The sequence below is a fragment of the Taeniopygia guttata genome, chromosome 32 (assembly GCF_048771995.1).
Source record: "Taeniopygia guttata chromosome 32, bTaeGut7.mat, whole genome shotgun sequence".
NCBI lineage: Eukaryota > Metazoa > Chordata > Aves > Passeriformes > Estrildidae > Taeniopygia > Taeniopygia guttata.
Window position 1 is genome coordinate 552,515 of NC_133057.1, and position 15,844 is coordinate 568,358.

A 15,844-nucleotide genomic window follows, 5' to 3' on the forward strand; every position below is an offset into this window, starting at 1 on the left:
GATGGCGGCGCCGCGAGGGGCGGGGCTGGGGGAGGAGAAGGGGGCGTGGCCTCCCGCGCGCGCGGGAGCGGCGGCAGCCAATGGGAGCGCGGCGGCGGCGCGGCCGCGCAGGCGCAGTGCGGGTTTCCCCCTCGCCGCCGCCATTGCCGGGAGCGCGGCCCGCACCGGCCCCGCCGCCGCCTCGGAGCGCCCCGAGCGGCCCCAGCGCCGCCCCCGCCGCTTCCGCCGCCGGTGCTGTCGGTAAAGAGCCCCCGGTGCGCACGGGGGAGGCGGGGGGGGGCGCGGATCGGGGCTGCCGCCGCTTCTCGGCGCTTTTTTTTTCCCCCCCCCCTTTCCTTTCCCCGTCCCTCCTCCTTCCCCCGGCGGCGCCATTTCGGTGACGTCACTTCCGGGCCGGAAGCGAGCGGGGAGCGGCGCGCGCGGGGCCCTCGCGGGCAGGTCCGGCCTGGGGGGGCGTTTGTGACGTCACGGAGGGGGCGCGTGACGTCACGGAGGGGGTGGGTGACGTCACGGGGCACGAGGGTGAGGGGGGGTCCCGGTTGGGGGGGGGGAGGGGGTCCCGGGGGTCTGGGGGAGGCCGCAAAGCATCACGGGAGGGGGTCCGGGGGGCGCGGGGGGTGATGGGAACGGGAATTGGGGCGGTCAGGGGTCACTCGGTGGGTCTGGGGGTCACTCTGTGGGTCTGGGGTCACTCTGGGGTCACTCTGGGGGTCATTTTGTGGGTCTGGGGGTCACTCTGGGGGTCACGGGGGGGATCAGGGGTCACTCTGTGGGTCTGGGGTCACTCTGGGGGGGTCAGGGGTCACTCTGGGGGTCACTGGGGAGGTCAGAGGTGTCCGGGGGTCCTTTTGTGGGTCTGGGGGTCACTCTGGGGGTCCTTTTGTAGGTCTGCGGGTCCCTTGGTGGGTCTGGGGGTCACTCTGGGGGTCACTGGGGGTGTCCTGGGGGTCACTCTGTGGGTCTGGGGTCACTCTGGGGGTCCTGTGGGGGTCTGGGGGTCACTCTGGGGGTCATTTTGTGGGTCTGGGGTGTCCTGGGGGTCACTCTGGGGGTCACTGGGGGGGTCAGGGGACATTCTGGGGGTCCTTTGGTGGGTCTGGGGGTCACTCTGGGGGTCCCTTGGTGGGCCTGGGGGTCATTGGGGGTGTCCTGGGGGTCACTGGGTGGGTCAGGGGTCACTCTGGGGGTCCTTTTGTGGGTCTGGGGGTCACTGGGGATGTCCCTTGGTGGGTCTGGGGGTGTCCTGGGGGTCACTGTGGGGGTCACTGTGGGGGTCAGGGGGTCACTCTGGGGGTCCTTTTGTGGGTCTGGGGGGTCACTGGGGGTGTCCTGGGGGCCACTCTGGGGGTCCCTTGGTGGGTCTGGGGGTGTCCTGGGGGGGGTCACTGTGGGGGTCCTTTTTTGGTCTGTGGGTCACTGTGGGGGTCAGGGGTCACTCTGGGGGTCATTTTGTGACTCTGGGGGTCACTGGGGAGGTCTGGGGTCACTCTGGGGGTCACTTGGTGGGTCTGAGGGTCCTTTTGTGGGTCTGGGGGTCACTGGGGGTGTCCTGGGGGTCCCTTTGTGTGACTTGGTGCCCCTGCAGTGACCTCGGTGACCCCGTGGTGACCCTTGGCTGACCCCGCTGACCCTTGGCTGACCCCGCGGTGACCCTTGGCTGACCCCGTGACCCCGCGCTGACCCGGGATGGGCGACAGCGACGATGAGTACGACCGGCGGCGGCGGGACAAATTCCGGCGGGAGCGGAGCGACTACGAACGGACCCGGGACAGGGAGGAGAGACGGAGAGAGGAGTGGAGTGACCGGTGAGTGACCACTGAGTGACCAACTGACCACTGAGTGACCACTGAGTGACCAGTGAGGGACTGGGGGGGACGGGCAGTGACTACGAACGGACCCGGGACAGGGAGGAGAGACGGCGGGAGGAGTGGAGTGACCGGTGAGTGACCACTGAGTGACCACTGACCCCTGAGTGACCCTGACTGACCAATGAGTGACCCTGAGTGACCACTGGAGGGACTGGGAGCACTGGGAGGGGTCCCTGGCTCCCAGTTCCTCCCAGTTAATCCCAGTTCAGGCCCTGGGGGGTTCCCAGTTAATCCCAGTTCAGGCCCTGAGGGGTTTCCAGTTGCTCCCAGTCCCTCCCAGTGTCTCCCAGTGTGTCCCAGTGTCTCCCAGTCCCTCCCAGTGTCTCCCAGTTTGGCCCCAGTCCGTCCCAGTTTGGCCCCGGGGGTTCCCAGTCTGTCCCAGTTTGGCCCTGGGGGTTCCCAGTCCGTCCCAGTTTGGCCCTGGGGGTTCCCAGTCCGTCCCAGTTTGGTCCCAGTGTCTCCCAGTCCGTCCCAGTTTGGCCCCGGGGGTTCCCAGTCCATCCCAGTTCAGCCCCGGGGGTTCCCAGTCCGTCCCAGTTTGGCCCCGGGGGTTCCCAGTCCATCCCAGTTTGGCCCCGGGGGTTCCCAGTCCATCCCAGTTTGGCCCCGGGGCTTCCCAGTCCGTCCCAGTTTGGCCCCGGGGGTTCCCAGTCCCTCCCAGTGTCTCCCAGTGTCTCCCAGTTTGGTCCCAGTCCCTCCCAGTGTCTCCCAATTTGGCCCCAGTGTGTCCCAGTGTCTCCCAGTCCCTCCCAGTGTCTCCCAGTGTCTCCCAGTCCCTCCCAGTTCAGCCCCTGGGGGTTCCCAGTCCCTCCCAGTGTCTCCCAGTGTCTCCCAGTTGCTCCCAGTGTCTCCCAGTTTGTTCCCAATCCCTCCCAGTGTCTCCCAGTCCCTCCCAGTGTCTCCCAGTTTGGCCCCAGTCCGTCCCAGTGCAGCCCGGGGGGTTCCCAGTCCCTCCCAGTTGCTCCCAGTCTGTCCCAGTCCCTCCCAGTCCCTCCCAGTTTGGCCCCGGGGGTTCCCAGTCCCTCCCAGTTTGGCCCCGGGGGTTCCCAGTCCGTCCCAGTTTGGCCCCGGGGGTTCCCAGTCCGTCCCAGTTTGGCCCCGGGGGGTTCCCAGTCCCTCCCAGTTCAGCCCCGGGGGTTCCCAGTCCGTCCCAGTCCCTCCCAGTGTCTCCCAGTCCGTCCCAGTTTGGCCCCGGGGGTTCCCAGTCCTTCCCAGTGTCTCCCAGTCCGTCCCAGTCCGTCCCAGTTTGGCCCCGGGGATTCCCAGTCCGTCCCAGTTCAGCCCCGGGGGTTCCCAGTCCGTCCCAGTTCGGTCCCGGGGGTTCCCAGTTCAGCCCAGGGGGGTTCCCAGTCCGTCCCAGTATCCCCAGTACGCGCTGTCGCAGGGACTGGGAGCGGGGCCGGGAGCGGCGCAGTCGGGACTATCGGGACTACGAGCGGAGCCGGCGGGAGCGATTCTCCCCACCCCGGCACGAGCTGAGCCCGCCCCAAAAACGGCTGAGACGGGACTGGTGAGTGCCCCAAAATCCCCCAAATTCACCCCAAAACAGCCCCAAACACAGCCCCAAATCCGCCCCACAAACGGCTCCAATGGGGCTGGTGAGTGCCCCAAAATCCCTGAAATTCACCCCAAAACAGCCCCAAACACAGCCCCAAACCCGCCCCAAAAACGGCTGAGACGGGACTGGTGAGTGCCCCAAAATCCCCCAAATTCACCCCAAAACAGCCCCAGACACAGCCCCAAACCCACCCCAGACACGGCTCCAATGGGGCTGGTGAGTGCCCCAAAATCCCTGAAATTCACCCCAAAACAGCCCCAAACACAGCCCCAAACCCGCCCCACAAACGGCTCCAATGGGGCTGGTGAGTGCCCCAAAATCCCCCAAATTCACCCCAAAACAGCCCCAAACACAGCCCCAAACCCGCCCCACAAACGGCTCCAATGGGGCTGGTGAGTGCCCCAAAATCCCTGAAATTCACCCCAAAATCCAGCCCAAAATTATTCTAAATACAGTCCCAGAAATGGCTCAGACAGGACCGGTGAATGACCCAAAATCCCCGAAATTTACCCCAAAATACACCCTAAAATTATCCCAAATGCTGCCCCAGAAATGGGTCAGACAGGACCAGTGAGTGACCCAAAATCACCCAAATTCACCCCAAAATACAGCCCAAAATTATCCTAAATGCTGCCCCAGAAAAACGGCTCAGACAGGACCGGTGAGTGACCCAAAATCCCCGAAATTTACCCCAAAATGCTCGAGCTGAGCCCGCCCCAAAAACTGCTCAGACAGGACCGGTGAGTGACCAAAAATCGCCCAAATTCACCCCAAAATTTTCCCAAATCCCCCAAATTCACCCCAAAATTTTCCCAAAATCCCCCAAATTCACCCCAAAATCCGCCTGTTTTTTTCTCAGAGGTGACCACGGAGTGACCTCTGACCCCTGAGTGACCCTGACTGACCCCACTGACCCTGACTGACCCTGAGTGACCACTGTCCACTCTCCGGCCGCAGGGATGACCACGCTGACCCTGAGTGACCCCCACTGACCCTGACTGACCCCCACTGACCCTGAGTGACCCCTGAGTGACCACTGTCCACTCTGGCCGCAGGGATGACCACGCTGACCCCTGACTGACCCCACTGACCCCACTGACCCTGACTGACCCCTGAGTGACCCTGACTGACCCCTGAGTGACCACTGTCCACTCTGGCCGCAGGGATGACCCCACTGACCCTGACTGACCCCACTGACCCTGACTGACCCCTGAGTGACCACTGTCCACTCTGGCCGCAGGGATGACCACGCTGACCCCCACTGACCCCCACTGACCCTGACTGACCCCCACTGACCCCCACTGACCCCACTGACCCCTGAGTGACCACTGTCCACTCTCCGGCCGCAGGGATGACCACGCTGACCCCTGACTGACCCTGACTGACCCCCACTGACCCCTGAGTGACCACTGTCCACTCTGGCCGCAGGGATGACCACGCTGACCCGTACCACGCCGGTTACGAGCTGCCCTACGGGGGTGGGGGAGGGGCCGGCCCCACCTACGGCCCCCCCCAGGCGCCGTGGGGCCCCCACGAGGTGCAGCACCAACTGCTGCAGCACCAGCTGCTGCCCATCCAGGCCAGGTGAGCCAAAATCCCCCGAATTCACCCCAAAAAATGGCCCGAACCGCCCCGAAAACCCCCCGGAAATCCCGGTCCAAAACGGCCCCAAAATCACCCCAAACGGCCCCAAAATCACCCCAAATTCACCCCAAAACCGCCCCCAAACCCTGCGGGTGCAGCACCAGCTGCTGCCCATCCAGGCCAGGTGAGCCAAAATCCCCCGAATTCACCCCAAAAAACTGACCCGGGATCCCCCAAAACCCCCCCGGAAATCCTGAACCGCTCTGAGAAATCCCGATCCCAAACGGCCCCAAAATCACCCCAAACGGCCCCAAAATCACCCCAAAATCACCCCAAAAACTACCCCAAAAACTGATGCAGACCACCCCAAAAATCCTGAACCCAAACCGACCCAAAATCCCCCAAATTCACCCCAAAAAATGGCCCAAACCGCCCCGAAAAACCCCCGGAAATCCCGATCCCAAACGGCCCCAAAACCGCCCCAAACGGCCCCAAAATCACCCAAAAACCGCCCCAAAAAATGACACAAACCACCCCCAAAAATCCTGAACCCAAACCGCCCCAAAATCCCCTGAATTCACCCCAAAAAATGGCCCGAACCGCCCCGAAAATCCCCCGGAAATCCCGGTCCCAAACGGTCCCAAAATCACCCCAAAATCACCCCAAAACCACCCCAAAAAATGACGCAAACTACCCCCAAAAATCCTGAACCCAAACCACCCCAAAATCCCCCGAATTCACCCCAAAAAATGACCCAAACCCCCGATATTGATCCCAAACTCTCCAATATCGATCCCAAACCCACCAATATTGATCTCAAATCCCCCGATATCGATCCCAAACCTCCCGATATTTATCCCAAACTCTCCAGTATTGATCCCAAATCCCCGATATTGATCCTAAACCCCCGATATCGATCCCAAACCCCCCGATATTGATCCCAAACCCCCAATATTGATCTCAAACTCCCCAATATCGATCCCAAACCCCCCAATATCGATCCCGAACCCCTGATATTGATCCCAAATCCCCCAATATCAATGTCAAACTGCCTGATATTGATGCCAAACCCCCTAAACCCTGTGATATCGATCCCAAACCCCCCGATATCGATCCCAAACTCCCTGATATTGATCCTAAACCCCCCGATATTGATCCTAAACCCCCCGATATAGATCCGAAACCGCCAGATATCGATCCGAAACTGCCCGATATCGATCCGAAACAGCCCAATATCGATCCCAAACCCCCTGATATCAATCCCTAACCCCCGATATTGATCCCAAATCCCGATATCAATGTCAAACTGCCTGATATTGATGCCAAATGCCCAAAAGCCTGTAATATTGATCCCAAACCCCATAATATCGATCCCAAACCCCCCAATATCGATCACAAACCCCTGATATTGATCCCAAACCCCCGATATCAATCCCAACCCCCCGATATTGATCCTAAACCCCCCGATATCGATCCGAAACCCCCAATATCGATCCGAAACCCCCTGATACCGATCCCAAACACCCCAAACCTTTCGATATCGATCCCAAACCCCCCGATATCGATCCGAAACCCACCAATATCGATCCCAAACCCCCGATATCGATCCCAAACACCTCAAACCCTGTGATATCAATACCAAACCCGTGATATTGATCCGAAATCCCTCAATATCGATCCCAAACCCCCAATATTGATCCTAAACCCCCCAATATCGATCCCAAGCTGCCTGATATTGATCCCAAACCTCCGATATCGATCCTAATCCCCCGATATCGATCCCAAACTCCCCAATATCGATCCCAAACCTCCCAATATCGATCCCAAAACCCCGATATTGATCCGAAATCCCCGATATCAATCCCAAAGCCCTGATATTGATACTAAATCCCCCGATATCGATCCGAAACCCCCGATATCAATTCCAAACACCTCAAACCCCCCGATATTGATCCCAAACTCCCCGATATTGATCCTAAACCCCCCAATATCGATCCCAAACCCCCTGATAGTGATCCTAAACCCCCGATATCGATCCCAAACACCCTAAACCCTGCGATATCGATCCCAAACCCCCGATATTGATCCCAAATCCCCCAATATCAATGTCAAACCCCCTGATATTGATGCCAAATACCCCAAACCCTGTGATATTGATCCCAAACCCCCCGATATCGATCCCAAACTCCCTGATAGTGATCCTAAACCTCCCGATATTGATCTGAAGCCCCCCGATATCGATCCCAAACTCCCCAAACCTTTCGATATCGATCCCAAACCTTTCGATATCGATCCCAAACCCACCAATATCGATCCCAAACCCCCCGATATCGATCCCAAACTCCCCGATATCAATCCCAAACCCCCCGATATCGATCCCAAACTCCCTGATATTGATCCCAAACTCCCTGATATTGATCCTAAACCCCCCAATATCAATCCCAAATCCCCTGATATCAATGTCAAATTGCCTGATATTGATGCCAAACACCCCAGACCCTATGATATTGATCCTAAACCCCCCGATATCAATTCCAAACACCCCAAACCCTGCAATATTGATCCCAAACCCCCCAATATTGGTACCAAACACCCCAAACCCTGCGATATCGATCCCAAAGCCCCGATATCAATCCCAAACCCTATGATATCGATCCCAAACTCCCCAATATTGCTCCTAATACCCCCAATATCGATCCCAAACCCCCCGATATTGATCCCAAACCCCCCAATACCTATCCCAAATACCTCAAACCTTTCGATATCGATCCCGAACCCCGATATTGATCCGGTACCGCCCCAGGCTGGGCAGCATCGCGGAGGTGGAGCTGGGCGCGGCGCCGCCGGTGCTGAAGAGCTTCAAGGAGTTCCTGCTGTCGCTGGACGACGCCGTGGACGAGACGGAGGCGGTCAAGCGCTACAACGACTACAAGCTGGACTTCCGGCGGCAGCAGCTGCAGGACTTCTTCCTGGCCCACAAGGACGAGGAGTGGTACGGGCACGGGGGAAATCGGGGGGTTTCTGGGAAAAAATGGGGGGTTTGGTAAAAAAACGGGGGTTTTCGTAAAAAAAATGGGGGTTTGGGGAAGAAAAATGGGGTTTTGTAAAAAAAATGGGGGTTTTGGTTAAAAAAAATGAGGAAAAAATGGGGTTTTGGTAAGAAAAATGGGGGTTTTTGTTAAAAATGTGGGGGTTTTTGTTAAAAATGTGGGGGTTTTTGTTAAAAATGTGGCGGTTTTGGTAAGAAAAAATGGGGGTTTTGTAAAAATGTGGGGGTTTTGGTAAGAAAAACGGGGGTTTTGGTAAAAAAATGGGGGTTTTGGGAAGAAAAAATGGGGTTTTGGGAAGAAAAATGGGGTTTGGTAAGAAAATATGGGGTTTTGGTAGGAAAAATGGGGTTTTGGGAAGAAAAATGGGGGTTTTGGGAAGAAAAATGGGGTTTTGGTAAGAAAAATGGGGTGTTTTGGTAAGAAAAATGGGGGTTTTGGTTAAAAAAATTGAGGTTTCGGTAAGAAAAAATGGGGGTTTTTCCAAAAGTTATGGGTTTTTTTAAGAAAAAAATGGAATGGGGGTTTTTCCTAGAAATGAGGGTGCTTTTATAAAAAAGTGCGGGTTTTTTGAAAAAATAATGGGGTTTTTCTTAAAAATATGGGGCTGTTGGTAGAAAAAATAGAAAAAATAGGGGTGTTGATAGAAAAAATGTTGGGTTTTTTTAAAAATTGGGTTTTTTCACAAAAAATATGGGGGATTGATGAGACAATGGTTTTTTTTGGGGTTTTTTTTTAATGGGGGTTTTTCCCAAAAAATAAGGGGGTGCTGGTGAGAAAATGGGGTTATTTTTTTAAAAAATGGGGGATTTTCCCCCAAAATATGGGGGTGTTTATGAAAAAATGGGGGTTTTGGTAGAAAAAAATGGGGTTTTTTTAAAAAATGGGGCTTTTTCCCAAAAATAATGGGGGTGTTGGTGAGAAAATTGTCTCGCACCCCCCCAGGGCCGGATTTTGGGTGATTTTTGGGTGGATTTTGGGATTTCTGCAGGTTTAACATTTCCATTGTCTCTCAGCCCCTCGGGGCTGATTTTTGGGGTGGATTTGGGGTGGATTTTGGGGTCTCTGCAGGTTTAACGTTTCCACTGTCTCTCAGCCCCTCGGGGCTGGATTTTGGGGTGGATTTGGGGTGGATTTGGGGTTTCTGCAGGATGAATGTTTCCACTGTCTCTCAGCCCCTCGGGGCTGATTTTTGGGGTGGATTTGGGGTGGATTTTCGGGGTTTTTGCAGGTTGAATGTTTCCATTGTCTCTCAGCCCCTCGGGGCTGGTTTTTGGGGTGGATTTGGGGTGGATTTTGGGTGGATTTTCGGGGTTTGTGCAGGTTTAACGTTTCCATTGTCTCTCAGCCCCTCGGGGCTGGGTTTTGGGGTGGATTTGGGGTGCATTCTGCAGCTTTAACGCTTCCCTTCTCCCCCAGCGCCCTCGGGAGCCGCGGAGCCGCCGGGCGGGGCAGGCAGAGAGGGCGGGGCCGCGCACAATGCGGCGAGGTCACAGTGCAGGAAACAGTCAGGGACCTTTGTTGTTTTATTTTTGGGGGGGTTTGTGCCAAAAAACACAAAAAAAAAAAGCGGCGGGGACGGGGTTTTAAAAACGCCGCAGTTGTCGGGGCCCGGCGGACGGCGACGCTCGCGGCGAGTGTAGGTATGACCCTGAACCCCCCACGGGACACCTGGAACACCTGGAAACGGCTCAGACCGCCCCAAAACCGTCCAGAAATCCCAGAAATGGCTCAGAACCGGCCCTAAACCATCCAGAGAGCCCAGAACTGCCCCAAAACCACCCTTAAACCCATCAGGGAGCCCAGAAATGGCTCAGAACTGGCCCAAAAACATCCAGAGACCCATTAAAAAATCCCAGAAATGGCTCAGAACAGCCCCAAAACCATCCAGAAATCCCAGAAACGGCTCAGCACTGCCCCAAAACCATCCAGAAATCCCAGAAATGGCTCAAAACCGCCCCAAAACCATCCAGAGAGCCCAGAACTGCCCCAAAACCACCCTTAAACCCCTCAGGGAGCCCAGAAATGGCTCAGAACCACCCCAAAACCATCCAGAAAGCCCAGAATCGCCCCAAAACCACCCATAAACCCCTCAGAGAGCCCAGAAATGGCTCAGAACCACCCCAAAACCATCCAGAAATCCCAGAAACGGCTCAGAACCACCCCAAAACCATCCAGAAATCCCAGAAATGGCTCAAAACTGCCCCAAAACCACCCTTAAACCCCTCAGAGAGCCCAGAAACGGCTCAGAACCGCCCCAAAACCATCCAGAAATCCCAGAAACGGCTCAGAACTGGCCAAAACCATCCAGAGACCCCTTAAAAAATCCCAGAAACGGCTCAGAACCGCCCCAAAACCATCCCAGAAATCCCAGAAATGGCTGAGAACTGGCCCAAAACGATCCAAAGAGCCCAGAAATGGCTCAGAACCAGCCCAAAACCATCCAGAAATCCCTCAAAATGCGCCTCGAGGCGCTCCAAAACCCACCAAAAACAGTCTTGGAAAAGCACTCCCCAAACCGCATCAAAAACGTGGCAAAACGCCCCAAAAACGCTCTGAAAGGAGCCCCAAAATGGTGTAAAACACCCCAAAATGTACCTAAAAACAACCACAAACCCCTTTGCGGGTGTTTTCCACCCTCGCGTTTAATACTTGTCTAAAAACGCCCCCAAAAATGGAGACAATGATCCTAAAAAATCCCGAAAATGTCTCAAAACGCCCCAAAAGCGCTCTCAGAAGAGCCTCAAAACCAGCCCAGACCACACCAAAAATCTGAAATCCCACAAAATCCCACCTGAGACGTTCCCGAGAGCCAAAAAACTTCCCAAAGATCCCAGGAAACATCCCAAAACATCTCTGAAAACCTTTCCCAAAACACCCCCGAAACCAACATGGAACACCCCCAAAACGCACCAAAACCCCCCCAAAACACCCCGAGAATGCCTCAAAACGCCAGAAATGCCCCAAAACCCAAACCCCCTCTGCGGGGGCTCCGACCTCCCCCAGTTTTAGGGGACACTGGGGGGTCCTGTCAGTAAAAAATGGGGATTTTCCCACCCCAATTAGACCCAATTTGGGGTTCCCCCATAAATTTGGGGTGTCCCCCTCCCCAATTTACGGATTTTGGCATCCCCAGCTCAAAATGTGTCAGACCAAATCTTCACTTTCCCTCCCAAAAACTCCAGTCAGGAGCTCCCCACTCCCAATCACAGAAAATTTGGGGCTCCCCGAATTCTCCAAAATTAAATTTGGGACCCCCCCCCACCCCATTTCCCAAACTCTCCAAACTGGGCTCCCCCTCCCCATAAAAAACCCAAAAAAAACCCTAAAAAACCCCAGATTTGGGGCTCCCCTGCAGCACCACGGGGGTGTGGAGCGGCGCCCTGAGCCCAGCCCCGTTTTCCCTCTTTTTTCCCCCAAAACCCGCCCAGGTTCCGCTCCAAGTACCACCCGGACGAGGCGGGGAAGCGGCAGCAGGAGGCGCAGGCGGCGCTCAGGAACCGCCTGAGCGTCTTCCTCTACCTGTGGGAGCACGGCTGGTTCGACAACCTGCTGCTGGACATCGAGCGCGCGCCGCAGATCGTCAAAACGCTGGACGCAGGTACCCCAAACCATCAAAATACACCAAAATCCCCAAAATCCTGGATGCAGGTACCCCAAAACCATCAAAACCCCGGAAATCATCAAAAATCTGGAGGCATGTACCCCAAAAGCATCAAAATCCTGGATGCAGGTACCCCAAAATCATCAAAACCCCAGGAAATCATCAAAACCCCCCAGAAAATCATCAAAACCCCCCAAAATCCCCAAAACGCTGGACGCAGGTACCCCAAAATCATCAAAACCCCAGAAAATCGTCAAAAATCTGGAGGCATGTACCCCAGAATCATCAAAACCCCAGAAAATCATCAAAACCCCCAAAAATCCTCAAAAATCTGGAGGCATGTACCCCAAAAGCATCAAAATCCTGGATGCATGTACCCCAAAACCATCAAAACCCCAGAAAATCATCAAAAATCTGGAGGCATGTACCCCAAAATCATCAAAATCCTGGATGCAGGTACCCCAGAATCATCAAAACCCCAGAAAATAATCAAAAATCTGGAGGCATGTACCCCAAACCATCAAAACCCCGAAAATCATCAAAAATCTGGAGGCATGTACCCCAAAATCATCAAAACGCTGGATGCAGATACCCAAAATCATCAAAACCCCGAAAATCATCAAAAATCTGGAGGCATGTACCCCAAAAGCATCAAAATCCTGGATGCAGGTACCCCAAAATCATCAAAACCCCAGAAAATCATCAAAACCCCCCAAAATCATCAAAAATCTGGAGGCATGTACCCCAGAATCCTCAAAACCCCGAAAATCATCAAAAATCTGGAGGCATGTACCCCAAAAGCATCAAAATCCTGGATGCAGGTACCCCAAAATCATCAAAACCCTGGAAAATCATCAAAACCCCCCAAAATCCTCAAAATGCTGGACGCAGGTACCCCAAAATCATCAAAACACCCCAAAATCATTGAAACGCTGGACGCAGGTACCCAAAATAATCAAAAGCCCACAAAATCCTCAAAACGCTGGACGCAGGTACCCCAAAATCATCAAAACCCCCCAAAATCCTCAAAATGCTGGATGTAGTTACCCCAAAATCATCAAAACCCCAGAAAATCATAAAAACCCCCCAAAATCATCAAAACGCTGAATGCAGGTACCCCAAAATCATCAAAACATCCCAAAATCCCCTCCCTGACGCACCAAAAACATCCCAAAAACATCCCAAAATCCCCTCCCTGCACCCTTCCTGATGCACCAAAACTTACCAAAAATTCTCCTTGTCACTCCTTAAAAATCTTTATATTTCCTTAAAATCCTTCCTTTAATTCTCCCTGATCACCAGAAATGTTCCAGAGCTTTGCTTCGGGGTGATTTTGGGGTGTTTCTGCCCCATTTCTGAGTTTTTCTCAAAGTTTTGGGTGTTTTTAATTGGTTCTCCTGAGTTTTGAAGTTATTTTTGGGTGGTTTTGGTTCTTTTTGGAGAGTTCTTGAAGGCAGGAACGGTGAGGGAAGGAAAATGGGGGAAGTGTGAGGGGAGGAAAATGGCGGGAAAATGTGAGGGGGGAAAAAAGGCGGGAAAGTGTGAGGGGAGAAAAAGGCGGGAAAGCGTGAGGAGAGGAAAATGTGATGAAAGAAAAATGCAGAATGTGTGAGGGGAAAAAAGGTGGGGAATTGTGAGAGGAGAAAAAGGGAGGAAAATGTGAGAAGAGGAAAAAGGTAGAGAATTGTGAGGGGAGGAAAAAGGGAGGAAATTGTGAGGGTAGAAAGTGTGAGAAGAGGAAAAAGGTGGGAAATTGTGAGAGGAAAAAGGCAGAAAATGTGAGGAGAGGAAAAGGGAGGAAAGTGTGAGGGGAGGAAAAAGGTGGGGAATTGTGAGGGCAGAAAAAAGTAGGAACTGTGAAACTGTGAGGAGAAAAAGGTGGAGAATTGTGAGGGGAGGAAAATGTGAAGGAAAAAATAGCAGGAAAGTGCGAGGAGAGGAAAAATACAGAAAGTGTGAGGAGAGGAAAAAAGGGGAATTGTGAGGGGAAGAAATGGTGGGAAAGTGTGAGGGGGGAAAAAAGGCGGGAAAGTGTGAGGGGAGAAAAAGGCGGGAAAGTGTGAGGGGAGAAAAAGGCGGGAAAGTGTGAGGGGAGGAAGAAGATGGGGAGTTGCAAGAGGAAAAAGGTAGAAAAGTGTGAGGGGAGGAAAAAAGCAGGGAATTGGGAAAAAGCAGGAAATTGTGAGGAGAGGAAAAAGGTGGGGGAAATGTGAGGGGAAAAAAATGCAGGAAAGTGTGAGGAGAGAAAATGGGAGGAAAGTGTGAGGAGAAAAAAAACCAGGAAAGTGAGGAGAAGAAAAATGCAGAAAATGTGAAGAGAAGAAAAAGGTGGGGATTGTGAGGGAATAAAAAGGAAATGTGAGGGGAGGAAAAAGAGAGGAAAGGCTGAGGGGAGAAAAAAAGGTCAGGAATTGTGAGGGGGGAAAAAAGCAGGAATGTGTGAGGAGAGGAAAAAAGTGGGGAATTGTGAGGGAAGAAAAGGGAGGAAAATGTGAGAGGAGAAAAAAAGCGGGAAAATGTGAGGGGGGAAAAAAGGCGGGAAATTGTGAGGGGAGAAAAATGTGAGGAGAGGAAAAGTGGGGAATTGTGAGGAGAGAAAAAATACAGAAAGTGTGAGGGGAAAAAAAAGGTAGGGAATTGTGAGGGGAGAAAAAAGGAGGAAAATGTGAGAAGAGGAAAAAGGTAGAGAATTGTGAGGGGTGGAAAAAGGGAGGAAAGTGTGAGGGGAGAAAAAGGGAGGAAAATATGAGGGGGGAAAAAAAGGGAAGTGTGAGGAGGGATAAAATGCAGAAAGTGAGGGGAGGAAAAAGGTGGGGAATTGTGAGGGCAGAAAAAACTAGGAACTATAAAACTGAGGAGAAAAAGGTGGGGAATTGTGAGGGGAGGAAAATGTGAAGGAAAAAAACGCAGGAAAGTGCGAGGAGAGGAAAAATGCGGAAAGTGTGAGGAGAGGAAAAAGGGGGGAATTGTGAGGGGAGAAAAAGGCGGGAAAGTGTGAGGGGGAAAAAAGGCGGGAAAGTGTGAGGTGAGAAAAAAAGCAGGGAATTGGGAAAAAGCAGAATATGTGAGGAGAGGAAAAAGGGGGGAAAATGTTTGTAACTCATTTTTTGGTGTTTCTGACCCAATCTTTGCCGTTTTTTCAGGATTTTCATTGTTATCTCTTTCTAACCCATTTTGGCTGTTTCTGACCCAATCTTTGCCGTTTTTTCCCCGTTTTTTCCCCGTTTCCAGCCGTGATTAAGATGGAGGGGGGCACGGAGCACGACCTGCGCATCCTGGAGCAGGAGGAGGAGGAGGAGCGGGCGGAAAAGGCCGAAGGGCCCAAGAAGGAGGAGCCGCGGCCGCCGGAGCCGCCCGGGAAGGGCTCGGCCGAGCGCCCCGACGGCGACGGCGGCGCCAAGGTCGGGGTCCCCCCGGGGAATTCGGGGGTCCCTCCTGCGGGGTCTCCTGTAGCGTTATTTGGGGTTTTTGGGGGGTTTCTTGGGTTTATTTTGGGTTTTTTTGGGTTTTTTTAGGGTGTTTTATTTAGTTTATTTTGGGTTTTTTGGGTTTTTTTGAGTTTGTTTTGGTTTTTCTGGGGGTATTTTGGGTTTTTTGGAGTTTTTAGGGGGTTTTTTGGGGTTTTTTTTGGTTTTTGGGGTTTTTTTTGAGTTTATTTTGGGTTTTTGGGGTTTTTTGTTTCGTTTTTTAAATTTATTTTGGTGTTCTTCGGGTTTATTTTGGGGTTTTTGGGGTTGTTTTGAGTTTAGTTTGGTTTTTTGGGGTGTTTTTTTGGGGGTTTTTTGGGTTCATTTTGAGTTTTTGGGGTATTTTTTTGTTTTTGGGTTTTTTTTGAGATTAATTTGGGTTTTTGGGGTGTTTTTTTGTTTTTGTTGGGTTTATTTTGAGATTTAGGGGTTTTTTAATGTTTTTAGGGTTTTTTTAGTTTATTTTGGGGTTTTTTGGGTTTTTTTTTTAATTTATTTTCTTTTTCTGTGGGTTTTTCGGGGTGTTTTTTTAGTTTATTTGGGCTTTTTGTTTATTTTGGTTTTTTTAGTTTATTTTGGGTTTTTGGTTTTTTTTTAGTTTATTTTGGTTTTTTGCATTTATTTTTGGTTTTTTTGGGGGTTTTTTGAGTTTATTTTGGTTTCTTTTGTTTTCTTTTTGCCTTTTTTTTAGTTTATTTCGGCTTTTTGGGGTTTTT

At 52.9% G+C, this 15,844-nt stretch overlaps 1 protein-coding gene across 2 annotated transcripts in view; it reads left to right on the forward strand.

The window, feature by feature from the left end:
- Positions 1-1,658: 1,658 nt before the first annotated feature.
- SRRT (serrate, RNA effector molecule) overlaps positions 1,659-15,844 on the forward strand; it is a 35,354-nt gene continuing 21,168 nt past the window's right edge. For both annotated transcript variants that reach the window (XM_072920556.1, XM_072920557.1), the window contains exons 1-6: positions 1,659-1,805; positions 3,253-3,378; positions 4,855-5,010; positions 7,814-8,002; positions 11,489-11,658; positions 14,893-15,062. In XM_072920556.1, the coding sequence (XP_072776657.1) occupies positions 1,687-1,805; positions 3,253-3,378; positions 4,855-5,010; positions 7,814-8,002; positions 11,489-11,658; positions 14,893-15,062 (930 nt within the window). In that variant the 5' untranslated portion in view covers positions 1,659-1,686. The remainder of the gene's footprint in view (positions 1,806-3,252; positions 3,379-4,854; positions 5,011-7,813; positions 8,003-11,488; positions 11,659-14,892; positions 15,063-15,844) is intronic.